Genomic DNA, 20,337 nt, shown 5'->3' on the forward strand with positions numbered 1-20,337 from the left:
AGCCTCCTGAGTAGCTGGGATTACAGGCACGCACCACCATGCCCGGCTAATTTTTTGTATTTTCAGTAGAGATGGGGTTTCACCGTGTTGACCAGGATGGTCTCGATCTCTTGACCTTGTGATCCACCCGCCTCGGCCTCCCAAAGTGCTGGGATTACAGGCTTGAGCCACCGTGCCCGGCCCCCAGCGCCTCTTTTTTAAGGCTGAATTGTATTTTATTGTGTATCATACCACATTTTCTTAATCCATTCATCCACTGATGGGCACTTAGGTTGAATCTGTATCTTGGCTATTATAAATACTGCTGCAGTGAACATGGGAGTGTGGATACCTCTTTGAGATCCTGATTTCATTTTGAATATTCAAAATATTTACCCAGCAGTGGGATTACTGGATCTTACCACATTTTCATCTTTAATTTTTTGAGGAACCTCCATACTAATTTGCATTCCCACCAGCATTGTACAGTGGTTCCCTTTTGTCCATATTCTCAACACCGCTTGTTGATCTTGTCTTTTTAGTAATAGCCATTCTAACAGGTGTGGGGTGATGCCTCATTGTGGTTTTGAATTTCATTCCTCTGATGATAAATGATGCAGAGCATTTTTTTTTTTTTCAAATACCTATTGGCCATTTGTATGTCTTCTTTAGAGAAATGTCTATTCAGGTCTTGCCCGTTCTTTAATCAGGTTATTTGTTTTTTTGCTATTAAGTTTTTTACATATCTTAGATATTAACCCCTTATCCAGTGTATTGTTTCCAAGTGTTTTCTCCCATTCCATAGGTTGTCTCTTTACTCTGTTGATTGTTTTGCTGTGCAAAAACTTTTTAGTTTGATGCAGTCTCATTTGTCAATTTTTGCTTTTGTTGTCTGTGCTTTAGAGGTCATATCCAAAAAAATCTGTGCCCACACCAATGTCAAGAAGCTTTTTCCTTGTGTTTTCTGCTAATGGTTTTAATTTCAGGTCTTATGTGTAAGTCTTTAATCTACTTTGAGTTGGTTTTTGAGTATGATGTGAGGTAAGGGTCTAGTTTGTTGTGCATGCGCATACCCAGTTTTCCCACCACCACTCACGGAAGAGACTCCTTTTGCCATTGTAAGTTCTTGGCACCTTTTTCAAACATCAACTAACCATAGATGCATGGATTTATCTCTGGGCTCTATATGCTATTCCATTGGTTGATGTGTCTGTTTTTATGCCAGTACCAAACTGTTTTGATTACTGTAGCTTTGTAGCATACTTTAAAATCAGGTAGCCTGTGAGGCCATCAGGACCTGGGCTTTACTTTGATGAGAGATTTTTTTTTTCAGTTTCCTTACTCATTATCGGTCTGTTCAGATTTTCTTTCTTCATGACTCAGTCTTGGTAGGTTGTATGCTTCCAGGAATGTATCCATTTCTTCTAGATTGTTCAGTCAATTTGTTGATGTGTAATTGTTTACAGTAGTCTTTTATGATCCCTGTATTTCTATGATATCACCTGTAATATCTCATCTTTCATTTCTGATTGTATGTATTTGTGTTGTTTCTCTCTCTTTTTTTAGTGAAAGAACCTTTAGCTAAAGGTTTGTCAGTTTTATCTTTCTTTTTGGAACAGCCAGCCCTTGTGTTTGATAAGTGGAAGCTGTGCTCTTGGAGGCCTGCAGGAGTCCCTGTCACCAGCATTCTTTCTCTAAGCCAGCCCTGTGGTCTCATCAACACAAGGCCAGCTCCTGTGCATGTGGATCAGCGGTTGCCACACTGAACAGATTTGCTACATATGCTTGTATTTTCCTAAGTCAAGGACTTTAGAGATTTAATTTCTCCCCATATGGACCTATTTTCGCACAGTTTCCTCCACCTGTAGTTTCTTGTTTGCACTGTAAAAGAGTCATTTGTAAGTGCCTCTAGGGGGTGAATGGGAGCTGTAGCTAGGAAACAGTGGGATCTGAGGTGGGCTGGGTAAGACTGCTGATGGCACAGGGTCTCTAGTGTTAGATTGGTGGGAACAGGATTGCAAATGTCAGTGGCACTGTGTCTCCTGACCTGTCACGAAATGTGGGGTTCTGGCCTCTCCTCTAGCCAAATAATTCACCTATGTGAACTGGGTTTCATCTGTTTAGATGAGGAATAGGTTACCATGGCAGGCATTTTAAGCTTTACAACACTGTGTGAATATTAGTTTTTCAACCTTTAATCCTCAAATTACTGTATAGCAGTGTTAATATTTTTATAGTATTTTGAACTACTTTTGCTCTTGAATATGTTGGAGGCTGAATCTTTGGTTTCTTTATCTTTCTGTTTTCTGGGTTTTTTATTTTTTACTTTCTTATTTTTAAAAGGTATCACATTCTTCAGGAAAGCTTAATCAAACTTGTGGAAGCTTGTAATGACCAAACACATAACATGGACCGATGGCTCAGTAAATTGGAGGCCTCTAACTGGCTGACTCACATCAAAGAGATTCTGACAACTGCCTGCCTCGCGGCTCAGTGCATCGACAGGTAAAGTGCATTTCAGCGTTCCTGAGCGGACATGCGCTGATAAGTAGACTTTGTGTTTATCCAGACACATTTATAAATTATGTGAAAGTCTGCAATAAATTACTGTGTAGGCTAGTCAGCAGCATCCCATTATTGATGAGGTGCATGCCTAGCGTCTGGCATTTAATAGATAATGTTTGTTTGATGAATGTGAACCATGTACATGTACATGTCTTCTGTGACACACATTTTTAAGTACTAATGGACCTCCTTTTTTTCTATCACATCCTTAAATCATGAATTAGCCAATTTTTTCTTAAACTATGAAAAAGAATGAAAGGAAATTTTTTTAAAGAAACAAACTTACCTCCTTACTTTTGAAATATCAGTGAAAGAAAACATAAAATTTTGTTACACAGTAAAATGATCCTTTCTAACCTCTGGGATATCTTATTTCAAACTCCTTGATATGTGCCATTACATCTGGATCTCAAGTTGAGAAAACTTAATGGTAGTGATGTTGAGTATACGAAGTGATTTTAGTTTATTCACTCAGTTAAAGGTTGCTAATCCTTGAGCCTTGTGGCAGAAGACTTGAACAGAGGCAGAAGGATTGGCATAAATTCTTGCAGAAGCTTAGAATGCCCTTTTTAAGAAGGGGATTCCACTGAAACAGTAGGTAGGTATAATGTTATCACCACATGGCTAGATGGCACTTTTCTTTGAGATTTTGTTTTCTTGATGCTTCTGTATGAGGGAAATATATACGTAATTTGTTATGGACGGAGAGAAATTCATAGAATGGGTTGCCAAAATCATGTCGTAAGTTAGTGACAGAACTGTGAACAGGTAGAGTCTCTTGGGGTCAAGATTGCCAGGCTATCCCTGTTCTTTTTGTTTTAGGCGTTAGGTAAGCCCATTTAGCTAATAAAATGCGGGAATTAAAGACCAAGGTTCTATGACAGAGAAATAACAAATGCATAATGATACTGTTAATACTGAGGGTTTTCTTTCTTTTTAACCTAAGTTTACCAGATTTCTCCTTACATTGAAAGTATGGAGGCTTTTGTTTTCTTATGAAACAGGAATTGCAATAAACAGTTACCACCACATTGTCTCAGTTTTCAACTCTAATAACAAGATGATACAGACGAAGACATCCCACAGTGCAGAGTGCAGAACAGTTCTCATGATCTCCACCTTCATTTAGTTTGAGCTGGTCACCTTAAATGCAGAGACTTCCAGACTCTTGGGAAGGTTCAGGATTTTGGTTTATTTTGCCATGTTTGGGTTTCTTTTTCTGATATATATTAGCCTATTATTTATACCTCCATAAAAATTTGCACTTATATATAATTACTGAAAGCATAAAAATAGACTTTAAGTGAATTGAATTAAATTTAGAATATCTCAACATAATTAAGGTACATCTGCAATATATACAGAAGACTTAGAGTACATGCTCATCCCTTTCAGCCTAGTCATTAGATTTTATCCAGAGAATGGGGTTAACCTAACCATAAGTGACTTCGAGGAATCCGTTAACTTTTAAATTCGAAACCCCCAAATAGTTCAGCAGAAGACAACATCTACAGAAGCTAAGTACATCATCTGCAGTGTAGTAAAAATAGGCGTAACCCAAATGTCCAGCTATAGGATTAAGTAAACTGCAGCTCATCACTGAATAGAATATTATACACAGGCATAGCTTGGAGATGTTGCCAGTTTGGCTCCAGAAAACCACAGTAAAGCAAATAACGCAATAAAGCGAGTCACATTAATTAACAGTTTTTGGTTTTCTAGTGCATATAAAGTTATTTTTACACTATAATGCAGTCTGTTAATTATGTAACAGTATCATGCCTAAAAAAGGAATGTATATACCTTAATTTAAAAATACTTTAGGCTGGGCGCAGTGGCTCATGCCTATAGTCCCAGCACTTTGGGAGACCAGGGGGGTGGATCACCTGAGGTCAGGTGTTCAAGACTAGTCTGGCCAATGTGGTGAAAACCTGTCTCTACTAAAAATACAAAAATTATCCAGGCATGGTGGCATGCGTCTGTAGTCCCAGCTACTTGAGAGGCTGAGGTAGAATTGTTTGAACCCAGGAGGTAGAGGTTGCAGTGAGCTGAGATCATACCACTGCACTCCAGTCTGGGCGACAGAGCAAGACTCTGTCTCAATAAATGAATGAATGAATAAATAAAATTTTATTGGTATTTGAGATTATCGACCCTGGTAGAGGGTCTTGCCTCCCCATTGATGGCTGCTGACTGATCAGGGTGGTGGTTACTGAAGGTTTGGATTGCTGTGGCAATTTCTTAAATAAGACAGCAGTGAAGATGGCCACATGAGTTGACTCTTCCTTTCATGAAAGATTTCTCTGTCACATGTGATACTATTTGATAGCATTTCTCCCACAGTAGAACTTGCAAAATTAGAGTCAGTCCTCTCAAACTCTGCCACTGCTTTATCAGCTAACTTGATGTAGTGTTCTAAGTCTTTTTTTTTTTTTTTGGTCATTTCAACAATATTCATAGCATCTTCACCAGGAGTAGATTTCATCTCAGGATACTACTTTCCCTGTTCATTCATAAGAAGCAACTCCTTATTCATGCAAGTTTTATTATGAAATTGCAGCAATTCAGTGAAATCTTCAGACTTCTATTTAGGAGACAGGGTCTTGCTTTGTTGCCCAGGCTAGAGTGTAGTGGCAGGATCACAGCTCACTGCAGCCTAGAACTCCTGGGCTCAAATGATTCTCCCACCTCAGCCTTCCAAGTAGCCAGGACTACAGGTGCACACCACCATGCTCAGCTAATTTTTTTTTCAATTTTTAATAGAGATGAGGTCTCTCTTTGTTGCCCAGGCTGGTCTCAAACTCCTGAGCTCAAAGTCCTCCTGCCTCAGCCTTCCAGAGTACTGAAATTACAGTTGTGACCCACTGCATCCAGTCTTTTTTTTTTTTTTTTTTTTAAGAAACCGTCCCCTTCCCTTTTTTTTTTTGTCTTGTTGGGACTGGCACAATCACAGCTCATTGTAACCTCAAACTCCTGGTTTCAAGCAGTCCTCCTGCCTTGTCCTCCCTAAGTGCTGGGGTTACAGGCATGAACCACCATTCTCCACCTTCATGTTCCACTTCTAATTCTAGTTCTTTTGCTATTTCCATAACGTCTGCAGTGACTTCTCCAGTAAAGTCTTATAACCCTCAAAGCATCATGAGGTCCAGAATCAACTTCTTCCAAAATCCTGTTAATGTTGATGTTTTTACTTCCTCCCGTGAATCACAAATGTTTTTAATGGCATCTAGAAAGGTGAATTCTTTACAGAAGGTTTTCAATTTATTTTGTCCAGAACCATGACAGGAATCGCTAGCTAAGGCAGCTATGGCCTTATGAAATATATATTTTTAAGTAAAACTTGAAAATTGAAATTACTCTTTGATCCATGGCCTGCAGAATAGGTGTTGTTTTAGCAGGCACAAAAACAACATTCATCTCCTTGTACCTCTCCATCAGAGCTCTTAAGTGACCAGGTGCATTGTCAGTGAGCAGTAATGTTTTGAAAGGAATCTTTTCTTCTCAGCAGTAGGTCTCAACAGTGGACTTAAACTTTCAGTAAACTATGCTGTAAACAGACGTACTGTCATCCAGCCTTCATTTTTCCATTTATACAGCACAGACAGAGTACATATAATAATTCTTAAGGGCTCTAGGATTTTCAAAATTCCAAAGGATCACTGGCCTCAGCTTGAAGTCACCAGCTGCATTTTCCCCCTAAGAAGAGAGTTAGCCTGTCCTTTGAAACCAGGCACTAATTGCTTCTTTGTAGCTATGAAAGTTCTAGATGACATCTTTTTTCAATATAAGGCCATTCATCTACATTGAAAGTCAGTTGTTTAGTGCAGCTGCGTTTATCAGTGGTCTTTGCTAGATCTTCTGGGTAACTCTACAGCTGATGCGTGCAGCACTTGCTGCTTCTCCTTGCACTTGGATGTTATAGAGAGATAGCTTCTTTCCTTAAACCTCATGAATCAGCCTCTGCTAGTTTCCAACTTTTCTTCTACAGCGTCCTCACTTCTCTCAGCCTTCACAGAACTTTATAGAATGGAAGAGAATGAAGGACTTGCTCTCAATTAGGCTTTGGCTTAAGGTAATATTGCAGCTGATTTGATCTTCTATCCAGACCATTCAGACTTTCTCCATGTGAGCAGTAACGCTGTGTCACCGTATCATTTATGTGTTTGCTGGAGAACCACTTTTAATTTGCATCAAGAACTTTGTCTTTGCATTCGGAACTTGGTTAACTGGTGTAGGAAGCCCAGGTTTTGGCCTGTCTCAGCTTTCAACATGCCTTCCTCACTAAGCTTAATCATTTCTAGCTTTTGATCTAAAATGAGCCATCCTGCTCTTCCTTTCATTTGAACACTTAGAGGCCATTGCAGGGTTATTAATTGGCCTGCCTAATTTCAATCTTGTTGTGACCCAGGAAATAGAGTCTCCCTGAAAAGAGAGTCAGAGGTACAGCTGGTTAGTGGAGCAGTGAGCACACACACAGCATTTATCAATTCAGTTCACTTTCTTATATGAACGTGGTTCGTGATGCCCCCCCAAAATTGCAGTAGTAATATTAGAGATTACTGATCACACATCACGATAACAGTGGTAGTAATAATGAAAACTTTGAAAATATTGTGAGAATTACCAAAATGAGGCAGAGACACAAAGTAAAACATGCTGTTGGAAAAAGGGTGCCAGCATACTTGCCCGACACAGGATGGCTGCACACCTTCCGTGTGTGGAAAATGCAGCGTCTGAAGAGCCGCGGAGGGAAGCTCTGTGAACGAGCTGTGCCTGCCACTGTTCATATCCCAGCTCTGAAGATGATGTACAAACGTGGGAGGGCACGCATGTAGAATAAGAGTGAGGATAGAGGAAACTGCCTCTTACGAAAGCTCTATGTAGTATATACGTACATGGGAAAAAAACTGACAGCATTAGCCATACCTGAAGCTCTTGTGTGAAGGTGTGTGTGTGTGTGTTTTTTTTTTTTTTTTTTTAAAATTTCCTTTATTGTTTCAACGGAAAGGGTGGAAGAAGGAGAGGGGAGAAGATGCAGTAAATTGGGTTTTGGTGTTTTCTTTCATTCTCTTTAGAATAACGGGGTCCCAAACACTCATGAGTCACATGATGCAGTGATGTATTTACCACTGACTTTCTGGATTGACAGTTTTGTGTTTGCTTTTTTCCTGTTGTCGCGTGAAAGTGTGGTCTACGTCTTGTTTTCCAGATCCATTACAGTTTATGAAGGTGTTCTTATAGTCAGCTGATGGTGGAAAGGTAGAGTCGAAGTCAGAAAACTCATTTGAATGTATGTTTATAGGTTTGGTGAGAAAAGGCTTTAACCAGCAATTAAAACAGAAAGCATAAATGCCTTCTGTGATAAGGGCTGCTTTTTGGTTTTGTATAGGGAAAGAAAAATTCAGCTAAAAAGTTCTGTGAAATTTGTTACAATTTAAAGAGGTCTGGCCATGTGAAATTTGGGATTCATTATAGTCGTATTTTTTTCCCAAGAGAAACTCTTATCTATCATATGCCTCATTTAGATTCTAAACCCTACCAGTCAGAGCAGAATGTTGCACTCAATAAACTGAATAGACTAAAATCTTATACTCAATAAGCGTTCATTATTAACATAGTTCATTGACTATGTCAGGCATTTTCCATTTGTCCTCCTCCCTGACTTTCCTTTCAGGGAAGGAGCATCAGTATTGATTCACGGGACAGAAGGAACTGATTCCACACTCCAGGTGACCTCCCTGGCCCAGATCATCTTGGAGCCAAGAAGCAGGACCATTCGTGGTTTTGAAGCCCTGATTGAGAGAGAGTGGCTGCAGGTGAGGAGAGCCGTTTGATTCCCAGAGGAACTGCTAACTGATGCTGTGAGCCTGGTTTGTGTGGTAGCTGACATAATGTGTGAAATTTTGATTAAAATTTCTAAATTGTGTGTTTAATTTTCTGCAGGCTGCTTAATGTATCTTCTCTTCATTTCTGGATCTCTCTTTGCCTGTATTCCTTACTTGACACTTCCTTCCTTTGGCACACTCTGGTTGGCTGTGCTTTGTCACATACAGGAGAAATACAAAGAATGAAATGGAAGATAGTACGGTCTCCCAGAAGCTGGGTCTCGACAGATCAAAGACATAAGCAGTCGGGGAAGGAGGAGTGGGGCCTGTAGTTGGGGGGAAAGCACTTTAGCCCTTTCTGCCTTTTCCCATGCTCCACCCTGCCCTCATGCCTAACCAGGTGAAACGTCTCTGCTTCTGAGATCAGCTTCATGCCCCTATTTTCACGAAGTCTGAAACCTTAGTTTCCTTCGCAGGTAAAACTGAATCATGTAATGTTGGATGACTACCCGAAATAAAGGTCTTACTCATAACAGGGATTAATATCCTCCAAATCAGAGATTACTTATGAATATAGTTTTACTGTGTAACCTGGTAAATAATTGTGTTTGAAAACAAATGCTTAGATATCTTGAAAGCAGACGTGTTTCTGGCAGAAAGAATTTCTGGCCCCTCTGGTTACAATTCATATTTATTATGTCCTCATGCTGTTACATACACCATGTCCACTCTGCCTGACAACTGACCTTACCTCTATTTAAATCAGACTATCCTAAGTTTATGCTTTGTATTTGGTGAAAGTCTGTTGAGCTATATTCCTCATGAGGCATAATAGACAAATAAATGACTGACTTAGTTATATGTTATTTTAATGGATATCAAAATTCTGTGAGCCACTGTAAAATTTCTAAGGCATTACCTTTGTCACATACAGTAGTAGAAGGACCCAGAGACAAAGCAGATCTGTGAAATTCCTAGCAGAGTATATGATTTGGGTTAAGATCAGTACTTGGGTTCTTAACAGGAGTCAAATGAAGCTTTACTTTGGTCAGTAGATGGCAGACTCTTGCCGTTCTTTTTGGAAGAAGAGGGTAATTAAAGATAACTTTATCTCCAGTAGAAAAGTGTTCATAAACATCTTTCAACGCAATAACTTTTCATATGTAATTAGAGACTTACTATCAGAGCTGATGTTATAAGGTTGATCAGAGTTCCAAATCTGTCTCTACTTAGAGGAGGCTTGTGTATAACACAATCTACAGTGTTCGACAGAAGGTGATGATTCTTCTTTGTTTGCACTGAGAGCTTATGTTCTTTGACTTTACTTCAAATTCTGCAGACCTAGAAAGATTTATTTTGTAAGTTTATTATGACAAGTTCATTGTTCTTCCGTAGGATATTCTAAGGGCAATTGCAGTTCCTATGGTCATGCTTTAGCTGCAGAGCCTCATTAGGGATTTGGAAGTGTCTTTTTCCTTAGTTGTTGAAATTGTCTATTTTATACCAAGAAATCATTAATCTGTACAACAGCTACCCTAATAACTGGGATTGTCACTGTGATTGTGTGTAGTGGTGTTGGTTGTGTGATTGTGTGTAGTGGTGTCGCTACTGTGATTGTGTGTGGTGTCGTCGGTAGAATGCGCTGCCATGTGATCTCACCAGGATTTGACTGTCATGCCTCCATCTTCCCCCTAGGCTGGTCACCCGTTCCAGCAGCGCTGTGCACAGTCAGCCTACTGTAACACCAAGCAGAAGTGGGAGGCTCCTGTATTTCTTCTCTTCTTGGACTGCGTGTGGCAGATCCTTCGTCAGTTTCCCTGTTCTTTTGAATTTAATGAGAATTTCCTCATCATGCTCTTTGAGCATGCTTATGCCTCACAATTTGGAACATTTCTGGGCAACAGCGAGAGTGAAAGGTGGGTACACTGCTCACAGGGGGACCTTTCCGATTCCGCTGTTTTGGCTACTTCCTAAAGGAGACCACGATTTGGCTCTCTATTAAAATTATTTATAAGAAGGTGGAGGCTACAGTTAATTATAAGTTAAATGACCTGAAGTATATTCTTATTATGAGACAATTTCATGCTAGGTGAGAGTATGTCCTAGACTTTCCTGTTACATTAAAATTAGTCCATACATGAATTAAATGGGGCAACCATCTTAAATGTTAATTTCTTTACATAGGATCATAGTATCTTACACATGGAAGAAGTCTTAATTTACAATTCAGCTCTTCCCTCTAATTTTATTAAGAAAGTAAGATCCAGAGAAGTTAAATGACTTTTCCCAGGACATACAGCCAGTTGGTCATCAAAAGTATGGCCTGGAGCAGCGGCCCCCAGCCGTTTTGGCACCAGGGACCAGTTTCGTGGATGACAGCTTTTCCATGGATTGGGTTGGTAGGGGACTGGTAATGGTTTGGGGATCTGATCCAGCTCAGATCATCAGGCATTAGATTCTCATAAGGAGAATTCTCATAATTCTCTCTTAGATTCTCATAAAAGTGCACCCTGGATTCCTCGCATGTGCAGTTCACAGTAGGGTTTGTGTTCCTGCGAGAATTAACGCGGCTGCTGATCTGACAGGAGGTGGTAATGCTCGCTCACTTGCTGCTCACCTCCTGCTTTGTGGCTGGTTCCTAACAGGCACAGACCCTTACTGGTCCATGGCGTGGGGTTTGGAGATCCCTGGCTTAGATTACAGGTCTTCCTCCTCCTGCTCTAGATTTTGTTACACCTAGAAACTGTCCTCAGGCCCAGAGTGACAAGCTCACCTCACAGCCAGGCACCGTCAAGTGTATGGGTTCATTTAGAAGATTTGCATCAGAATGATCTTTCAGGGAGCTTGCCCTGTAGTCTCTGTGGGTACAATCATCAGGCTTCCTTGTCTCATGGCTAGCAGCCACTGTTTTCTAGAGCATGTGCTGTTTAGCCCTGGACTGTACTCTGGCAGGGAGGGACAGGCGGAGGGATTGGCAGTTTCTATAGCCAAGGAAGTTTGGTGAACGTGGCATAATATCTTACCGTCTTAGAGGGTCACAAACATAGTCATCAAAAGCTTTAAGACACCCTTCAGTAAACCAGTGTCTATAACTTTAATTCAACATTTAAGAAATGTGTCTGACTATGAATTTCTTTTTTGGTGTTAATATCTTCAGGACTAGCTTTCAAGAAAGGGATCACAAATAGATTCCCATTCTGCTTCCTAGTTGGTAGAGGCTGCCAGTAATGCTGATTGAGGAGGATTCTGAAGTGGTGTCAGGCTCAGTCAGAACAAGTTCAGTGGTTGGCTGGCCATGGGCAGGGGCACAGGGCTGGAGGCAGTGGGTGCGGTAATACCCTGTCCTTGCCGTCCCTGGCTCCTGGGAACATGGCATGGACATGCTTCCCCAGCAGTTAAAGCCCAGTGCCACGTAGGCTCTGTGATTATGTGGATGATTTTTACTGCTAGAGTAAAAGGAATACACTAACTAAGTCACATGTAGCTCATGAATAATCAGGTGGTTTCAGAGACCAAACTGATTTTATAATAAAATTTCAGCTTAAACGGATTCTTATGAGAATTGAATGTACTGTCTTTTAGGGTGATGTAAGGTGACTATCTTTCAATCTTTGTTAAAATGTATTTTTTTCTAAAACATGTCAGTCGAGTGTCTTTCTCTAACAGTTTATTACTTGATAAAGAGTGTTACAGAGTTTTAGAATTATTATGAAGCCTTCTCATTGTATGTGGATATAGATTAAATATGTATTTATATCAAGAGTCACATTGATTTTTCTTCTGTGACAATTTATTTTCCCTAAAAGCTAAGTCTCTAAAAAATTTTAAGTTTGTTTGAGATTTGACTCAACCTCCATTTTTAATATTAATATGGGCATAAGAAGGATACAGTGGACTTCGGGGACTTGAGGGGAAGAGGGGAGGGCGACGAGGGATAAAAGACTACAAATTAGGATGCAGCGTATACTGCTCAGGTGATGGGTGCAACAAAATCTCACAAATCACCACTAAAGAACTTACTCATGTAACCAAATACCACCTGTTCCCCAATAAATAACTTACGGATAAATTAAAATTTAAAAAATTTTAAAAAATTAGAATGTGACTGGGCGAGGTGGCACATGCCTATAATCCCAGCGCTTTGAGAGGCCGAGGCGGGTGGATCATGAAGTCGAGAGATTGAGACCATTCTGGCCAACGTGGTAAAACCCCGTGTCTACTAAAACTACAAAAATTAGCTGGGCGTGGTGGCGTGCACCTGTAAACCCAGCTACTGGGGAGGCCAAGGCAGAATCGCTTGAACCTGCGAGGCGGAGGTTGCAGTGAGCTGAGATGGCGTCACTGCACTCCAGCCTGGTGACAGATCAAGACTCTGTCTCAAAACGAACAGACAAACAATTAGAATGGAGTCATCAAACAATGTAAATAAGGCCCTGCGGGTCTTTCCAGGCATTCATATTTGTAAGCTACCCTGGTTGTTTCCTTACAGCAAGCCCTTTCTTACAGAAACCGTAAATAGGACATAAATGTAAAAAAAAATGTGCATAATTTTTGTGTTTATATTGTAGGCTTCTCAGAAGCAAACAAAAGGATTAGAAAGTTTTTTCATACTTAGCGATTTTAAATTAAAATACAATCCCAAATCCAACAAAGGACTTTTGTATAGTAACATTCTCTGGGTTAAGGTTTTAACGCCAAATGTGATGTGACCAGATTCTGTTTTTATCATCCTGCCAGCTTCTTGGAAGCCTGTAAAATACTCTTTGGTTTGTTGCTGTTGAGTTCTAATGCCAATTAAGCTTTTTGACAAACCTGTTTATTTTTCAACATTTTGTTTCTCTACTGAAAGTCTTGTGTTTCTGTCTTCTTTCATATTGAGAAGAAATTGTCCTATTAAGAGGAGCATTCATTAGTGGTTGTTGTAAGTTAATTACTTTAACAACAGTGTTCTTTCTTGATCAGATGTAAGTTGAAGCTACAGCAGAAGACAATGTCTTTGTGGTCCTGGGTCAATCAGCCCAGTGAGCTGAGTAAATACACCAATCCCCTCTTTGAAGCCAACAACCTCGTCATCTGGCCTTCAGTTGCTCCGCAGAGTCTTCCGCTGTGGGAAGGTAAACCACACATCCTTTGCAAACTTCTTAATGGTTAGGTGTGCACCCAGCTGCCTGTGAGTTTGTGCTGTTGGTGACATATGAAGATGGTGAGCTGGACCATATGAAGATGTCTGAGTGGTCCTCTGACCCATGTGAATTGTCATTCTCAGTCTGGGCACGGTTCTCTCTTTCAAATCAGTTATATAGCCACACTTTATTTTTCTGTTCCCATTGAGAAATTAACACTGTTTATTTACATTGCTGTTTATGTTGGATATTTTTTCTAGATAAGAAAGTATATTATTCTTTGCCTAAGAGAGTTGGTAGGTAGTTGGGACATGAATACATTGTAAGCTCCTCAGGGATGGTTTCTGCCCATTTATTAAGCAGTCATTAGCACAGGTTCTTGTATTAAATGCTATTAAAGAGTTACATGGCTGGGATTCCAGGAAGTTTGTATAAATGGACACAAAATACCATCAGTGCAGTAATGCAGATATTTCATGGTTCTTATGGGACAGTAATCTATGCTTAATGTTTAAATCTATTCTAAAGTAGGTTTCTTATATACACTGATTTTTCCAACTACTAAAGCTTATCCCTTTAAGTATTGAAGCTTGTTAATAAAAAAAAATAACCAAAATCTGGCCACGTGTGGTGGCTCATGCCTGTAATCCCAGCACTTTGGGAGGCTGAGGTGGGTGGATCACCTGAGATCAGGAGTTTAAGACCAGCCTGGCCAACATGGTGAAACCCCAACTCTAATAAAAATACAAAAATTGGCCAGGTGTGGTGGTGCAGGCCTGTAGTTCCAGCTACTCAGGAGGCTGAGGCAAGAGAATCTCTTGAATCCAGTAGGTGGAAGTTGCAGTGAGCAGAGATTGTGCCACTGCACTCCAGCCTGGGCGACACAGCAAGACTTTCTCAAAACAAAAATAACCAGAATCTATCTAAACTATATAGTTGTTCATTAAACAAAGACTATAAAATACCATTTAACTTTTTAAAGTTATTTTGAAGATAGTAAGCACATATTTATTGATGTTTATGTTAAACAGCATAACGTATGCATCTAAGAAAGGTAACTTTTTGGTAAATTAGACTGAATTACCGTTAATGCTGTGTTCTATCATGTTACACTCTCAAAGGCAATTCATGTGTAGAAAACTGTTTGCCCTTTGTGGAAACAGGTCCCACGTTGCTTTGCCTTCCCAGTCTGAGACAGTTTCTGTCTCTTCTCTGGATGTCAGCTGTCACGTCTAGTTCCTCTTGGCTTATCTGCCATTAGTGGCTTCCTTCCACCTCAGTTCATGCTTCTAATCTTATCTGTTGAGGCGTCCCCTAGTTATCGTTGTGGGGAAATGGCCTTAGATGGTCTTGAGGTTCTTGAGCTTTAGTGCTTTGATTTTGTGAAGCGACAGTGTCTGCTCAGAACCTCTCTTTGCTTGCTTTCGTGATTGTTGTCACAGTCACAGTGTAGGGCGCGTGAGCTCTTAAATGAGAGGTTACAGGTGTACTTCCTGTTCAAGACTTCTGGGACAATGTACCTAAAAGCGACTGTCATGTTTAATAACTGATGAGTGTAGCTGTTTGGGAGAGAAGCCATGTTGGCAGCTGGGTGGCCTGATGGATTTCACTGCTTTGTACAAATCTCCTTGGGAGCTTAGAGACAGATGATGGGATGCAATCCTTGTTGTTCTGTGGATGAATTCCTGCCACACCGGAGTTTCAGTGTGGGTTTCATGCTCCTCAGCCTAGAACTGGGAGAAGCTCTCTATTAGGTAAAATCCTACGGTAGGCATACGTATTGAATGAGACTGCTCTTCGGCCTTAAAATGTCTCTCTGCTGTTTACATTTACATCACAGCTAACCATTAATATTTAGTAGTTCCTGGATTGAAGAATAATAGGTTCATATAATAGAAAAATCAACATGGGTGGGTCAGGCTTTAGGCTGTGGTTCTGCTCCCCCTTTCTGATAGAGCCTGACATTCGGACCTGCATAGAAGGGCTCATTAGTACCCATGGCAGTTTGGTTTGTAGAAAGTGTTTTAATGCATCATAAAACCTTCATGCACTGGCCATCTGCTGACACGATATGGCCTGGCAAGTTTTCATGCCCCCTTACTCGAGTATCTTAAGGCCTTATTTTGGTATGATACAGTTAACAAAGGGCTACGGAGTGGAAAAAATATTTCCTTCTAGTTCATAATAAAAGGATAATTATTACTATTTGAGAAAGAAGCGGTTGGCTGCAGTATTGAAAGATTGCCTCTCAAGTAACTGAGAGAGAGCCTGTGAGCACATGTGCTACAGCTTAGGCTTTCAAATAACAACTTGTGTGCTTCCGCCTTGCCTGTAGCGGTCACTTCTCTGGTGAAAATGGTTTCACACATTTAAGAGATCTTACATGTCCGAGTAAAATTCTATAATTATAAAAATAAATGATTTGTATTGGGAAATCGGAAAGTTTATGACATTGTAAATGATATATCAACTTGTTTTCCTGAATATATCATAGAATGGTATTTGGATCTACTTGATAATTTTGTGGGATATTTCTGAAGAATCAATGAGCATGTACATACAACTAGTGACTTTTCAGATATTGTGTTCAATTGCGTTATTTTCAGTACCTCAAGATTCCTGTATATTTTAGAATATAATAAGACACAAATGTGAGTTGTGGAAACAAGACAAAATGATGTATTTGGGAGGCCGAGGTGGGCAGATCATGAGGTCAGGAGTTTGAGACCAGCCTGATCAATATGGTGAAAACCTGTCTCTACTAAAAATGTAAAAAATTAGTCGTGTGTGATGGTACGTGTCTGTAATCCCAGCTGTTTGGAAGGCTGAGGCAGGAGAATTGCTTGAACCCAGGAGGTAGCAGTTGCAGTGAGCCGAGATTGTGCTATTGCACTCCAGCCTGGGCTACGAGCAAGACTCCATCTCAAAAAAATAAAAGGATATATAATACATAAATTATATCATCCACAAATATAATTTTAATCCATTGTATATACCTTTCTTCCTTCTGTTTTCCATTCCTGGATTCAATAGGTATTTTCCTACGTTGGAATAGATGCTCTAAGTATTTGGATGAAGCATATGAAGAAATGGTTAACATCATTGAATATAATAAGGAATTACAAGCAAAAGTCAATATCCTTAGAAGGCAGTTGGCAGAACTGGAAACAGAGGATGGGATGCAAGAGAGTCCCTGAAAGGTCTCCTCACACCCTTCATAAGGACCTTCCTGGGCCTGTGTCCACCTCTCTCTCCTTGTGCCCTTCAATTCACTTTTACACGGTAGCCTTGAAGTAAAGGCTTTAGACGTGGGTCCCCTCTAATGTAATGGATTTCTCAATACTGTATGAATAATGAAACTATCATAACTCATGTTTCATGTGGCCTGTTAGGTCCTGTCACTTGGAGCAGGAAGGAGGTGCTAGTCATTTTATTTTTACGTGAAATAGATGACCTATTTAATGCCATTTGTGTTCATGCCATTTTATCCAAAGCTTTTTTCTGTGTCCTCTCCCTAAACAGCGTTCTAGAGCAGCCAAGGAGACGGTTAATCTCTCTAAGGACTATTTGGTGGTTTAAAAAAGGGTCAGACTTTTAAACCCTCCTAGAACAGAAATGTTTCTCAAAATGGTAGTGATTGATAAACCAAGAATGTTGTGTTTAACATCCCATTTCCAGTTTCTTTGCCACATAAAATAACCATTTTCTTTAAAATAGTTTTGGACTAACGAAGCTGAATCTCTTCTCATTCTTGTTTGTCAAGAAAGGAAAATCTGTTGTTCAAGGTAAATTATTTCTTCACGCGGAACAGGTATGGTCCTCTGATATTTACATTGAGAAGAGTTAAATTTATTTTAACATAGACACTAAATGTATGTGCAATATAGAATTAAAGTAGGAATTTGTTACTGGTTGAGAATTGTTACTGTTGAAGTGTTTTTATTTTAGGTTTTGACCATACATATACAATGTGTATCAAATGCTGGTTGTAAAATTAAACCATCATCTAGAATAGAGTTAATTTGTTATAATCAAGCTACAAATACGTTTTCTTAAACCAGAGATGATGCACTGCCCTTGTCTAAAGTTCTTATTGCACTGGTTTATATATGTATGCGTGTTTTATTGTGGTGTTTTTTTTTAATTTGTAAGTATTTTAAGAGTTTACTAATACTAACGTTAAAATTTTCATCTTGACCTGAGCCTTTTGCAGATTTATTTTGACTCTGTTGATTTGTCCATTATGTGTTAAGCAAATATAGCTTAAGTGAAAGGGGGTGTTTATAAATATGATGTAACTCTGTGTTTTAAACTTCAGGACAGATTTGAGTGTTTCAGTGTTACAGAAACCGTGATGGCTGTATCCATGTTCTGCTAGTTTATGCCTGCAACTCTAAATATTTGTGGTTCGGTATTTCACACCTACATTTCTGTTAGGTGACATTACTCATTTTAACAAATACGACCAGTTCTAGTTTTTCTTTAAAAGGATAGCTATGAGTAATCTTTAAAACCATTTTCATACCATCTGTATATAACCATTTCAGTAAAGAACACACCACACTGAACCCTGCTTTAGAGCTGTGTATTGAGCTAAAAATGTAATTTTTAAAAAACCGACTAGTAAAATCTGTGGCTACATTGAGAGCCTTCGAAAGTGGCAAATACTTTTCATCACCAGTTGTCCAAGTTTCATCTTTCTTCTACTGCTTCAGCCTTGTAGCAAAGGCTAGACAGCAGCCCATAGTCCACAGTCTCTTTGGGAAAATTTGCCTGCTGCCTTCTTTAAGCTCAGCTTATTCTTGACTTACTTTCTTTGCTGTAGTTATGAACCTTGAGGCATTAAAACTCCATGGCAAGGAGCATAAGAGGTGTTGTTATATCTCTGCATTGTGTGAAATGTCCATCTTAGTTTTGTAAAGAAAGGAAACAGCCTCACTTTTTGTGTCCCTCAAAATTGCTTGCTATATCTGTTAATACAGCTCACCCTTTTGTTTTCTCCTCTTCTTGTCTCAAGATTGTATATGAAGGAGCCCTTTTCTTCTCAGCTAACAGGCATGTAAGGAAAACCATCTAGAGACTTCTCTTTAGAAGTGACTCCCATTAGCTGGGTGTGTGCCTGTAGTCTCAGCCACTAGGGAGGCTGAGGCAGAAGGATCCCTTGATCCCAGGAGGTTGAGGCTGCAAGTGAGCTATGATCACATCAGTGCACTCCAGCCTGAGCAACAGAGCGAGACCCAGTCTCTAAAGAAAAAACCAAAAGTGACTCCCACTGCTTATATTGATAGGTCCATAGGGCTTCCGTGGGTGGAAACTTGCAAGGGAGTTTGTGTTAGGCTTGGTCATGGAGCGATTTCTGTGCCATCAAGTTAGACCCATCTTCCTGATGAACATTTGCTGTGCGAGTCAGAGTACAATCATAGCATGGAATTCGCATTTCATCTTCTCTGTCTTATTGAGACAACAATCTACAATGTTTTGGCAAGTTTGCATTTTAGTATTAATTTATAAGGAGGGTTTGTCCAAACTTCAAGTCTGTTTACAGGTTGTAAAAATAAACTTTGGTGTCAGTGCATCTTCAGAAGTGTCATTTGGTAATGCAAATATTGGAGTTTTCCCAAAGCCAAAAACTCTGTCAAAAATAAGTACATTATCAGGCCGGGTGCGGTGGTTCACGCCTATAATCCCAGCACTTTGGGAGGCCAAGGCGGTTGGATCACGAGGTGAAGAGATCAAGACCATCCTGGTCAACATGGTGAAACCCTGTCTCTACTAAAAATAAAAAAATTAGCTGGGCATGGTGGCCTGCGCCTGTAGTCCCAGCTGCTCAGGAGGCTGAGGCAGGAGAATTGCTTGAACCCAGGAGGCGGAGGTTGCAGTAAGCCGAGATCATGCCATTGCACTCCAGCCTGGGTAACAAGAGTGACACTCCATCTCAAAAAAATAAATAAATAAAAATAAATAAGTACATTATCAGTACAATTGGAAGAGGGTTTTTAGTAGTACTGTCCTTTCTTGGATAAGAGTAAATAACATGGATACACTCATGAGAAGACACTTGTTAAACATTGCATTTGGAGAGTTGCCTTTGATAAATGTGGTATTAAACACTTTAATGAAGAGAATGGTGGCAGAATGACTGAGCAAGCAGATTGCCCTGGAGGAGCCGGTAATAATCACATGAGAGATAATCAGATTCCTGCATATTCAGCATCTTCTCTATTCATGTGGAGTGAAAGCTGGTTTTTATTTGGAGACACATAATGTAGGCCCCACAAAGGATATTTTTAAAATACAAGGGATCACCACAATCCTCTGTCGAACATATAGGGATCCTTAGATTCAAATAAATACTTTTTTTTTTTAATCAGAAGAACATTGATGGTTGATTATACATTTTTAAAAACCTGAAACTTTTTTAGTGGCAGGACTTTTCAATAAATATTAATTTGGCCAAAGTTTTTTATTTTGGTTTTATTAAATGGGAAGAAACAAGCAGAAATAGTAACATTCGGTAGGTTTAAAACAATCTATAAATGTATTTTATTTCCAAGAAAACTTAGGATCTCAAAGCAAGATTTTAAAGTGATTTTTGAGAAGATTGGGGGACAATAGTAGACATTCATGTCAAATCCCATGTGGGGAATTTTAAAACATTTCTTTGAACTTCGAGGCCTTTAGAGGTGGGATTGTATTGCTTTTTGTTTTAAAGGATGAAATTTCAGGAGATTTTATTCTTTGATTCAGTCAGTATTTGGTTTATGTTAAATAAAAAATCAATATCATGGTAAAGATTTGACCATAATTTACTTTCTTCAAGTGAAAAACAGGAATAATGTTTAGTT

General features: G+C 39.6%; 1 protein-coding gene across 1 annotated transcript in view; it reads left to right on the forward strand.

Moving 5' to 3' along the window:
- Window positions 1-19,067, forward strand: part of MTMR9 (myotubularin related protein 9) — a 47,428-nt gene extending 28,361 nt beyond the window's left edge. Inside the window, exons 6-10 of the mRNA XM_017540462.2 lie at window positions 2,323-2,484; window positions 8,219-8,360; window positions 10,065-10,285; window positions 13,332-13,483; window positions 16,526-19,067. Of these exons, the coding sequence (XP_017395951.1) occupies window positions 2,323-2,484; window positions 8,219-8,360; window positions 10,065-10,285; window positions 13,332-13,483; window positions 16,526-16,689 (841 nt within the window). The 3' untranslated portion in view covers window positions 16,690-19,067. The remainder of the gene's footprint in view (window positions 1-2,322; window positions 2,485-8,218; window positions 8,361-10,064; window positions 10,286-13,331; window positions 13,484-16,525) is intronic.
- The last annotated feature ends 1,270 nt before the right edge of the window (window positions 19,068-20,337 follow it).

Source organism: Cebus imitator, unplaced genomic scaffold, assembly GCF_001604975.1.
Source record: "Cebus imitator isolate Cc_AM_T3 unplaced genomic scaffold, Cebus_imitator-1.0 Scaffold125, whole genome shotgun sequence".
In the NCBI taxonomy this organism is placed as follows: Eukaryota; Metazoa; Chordata; class Mammalia; order Primates; family Cebidae; genus Cebus; species Cebus imitator.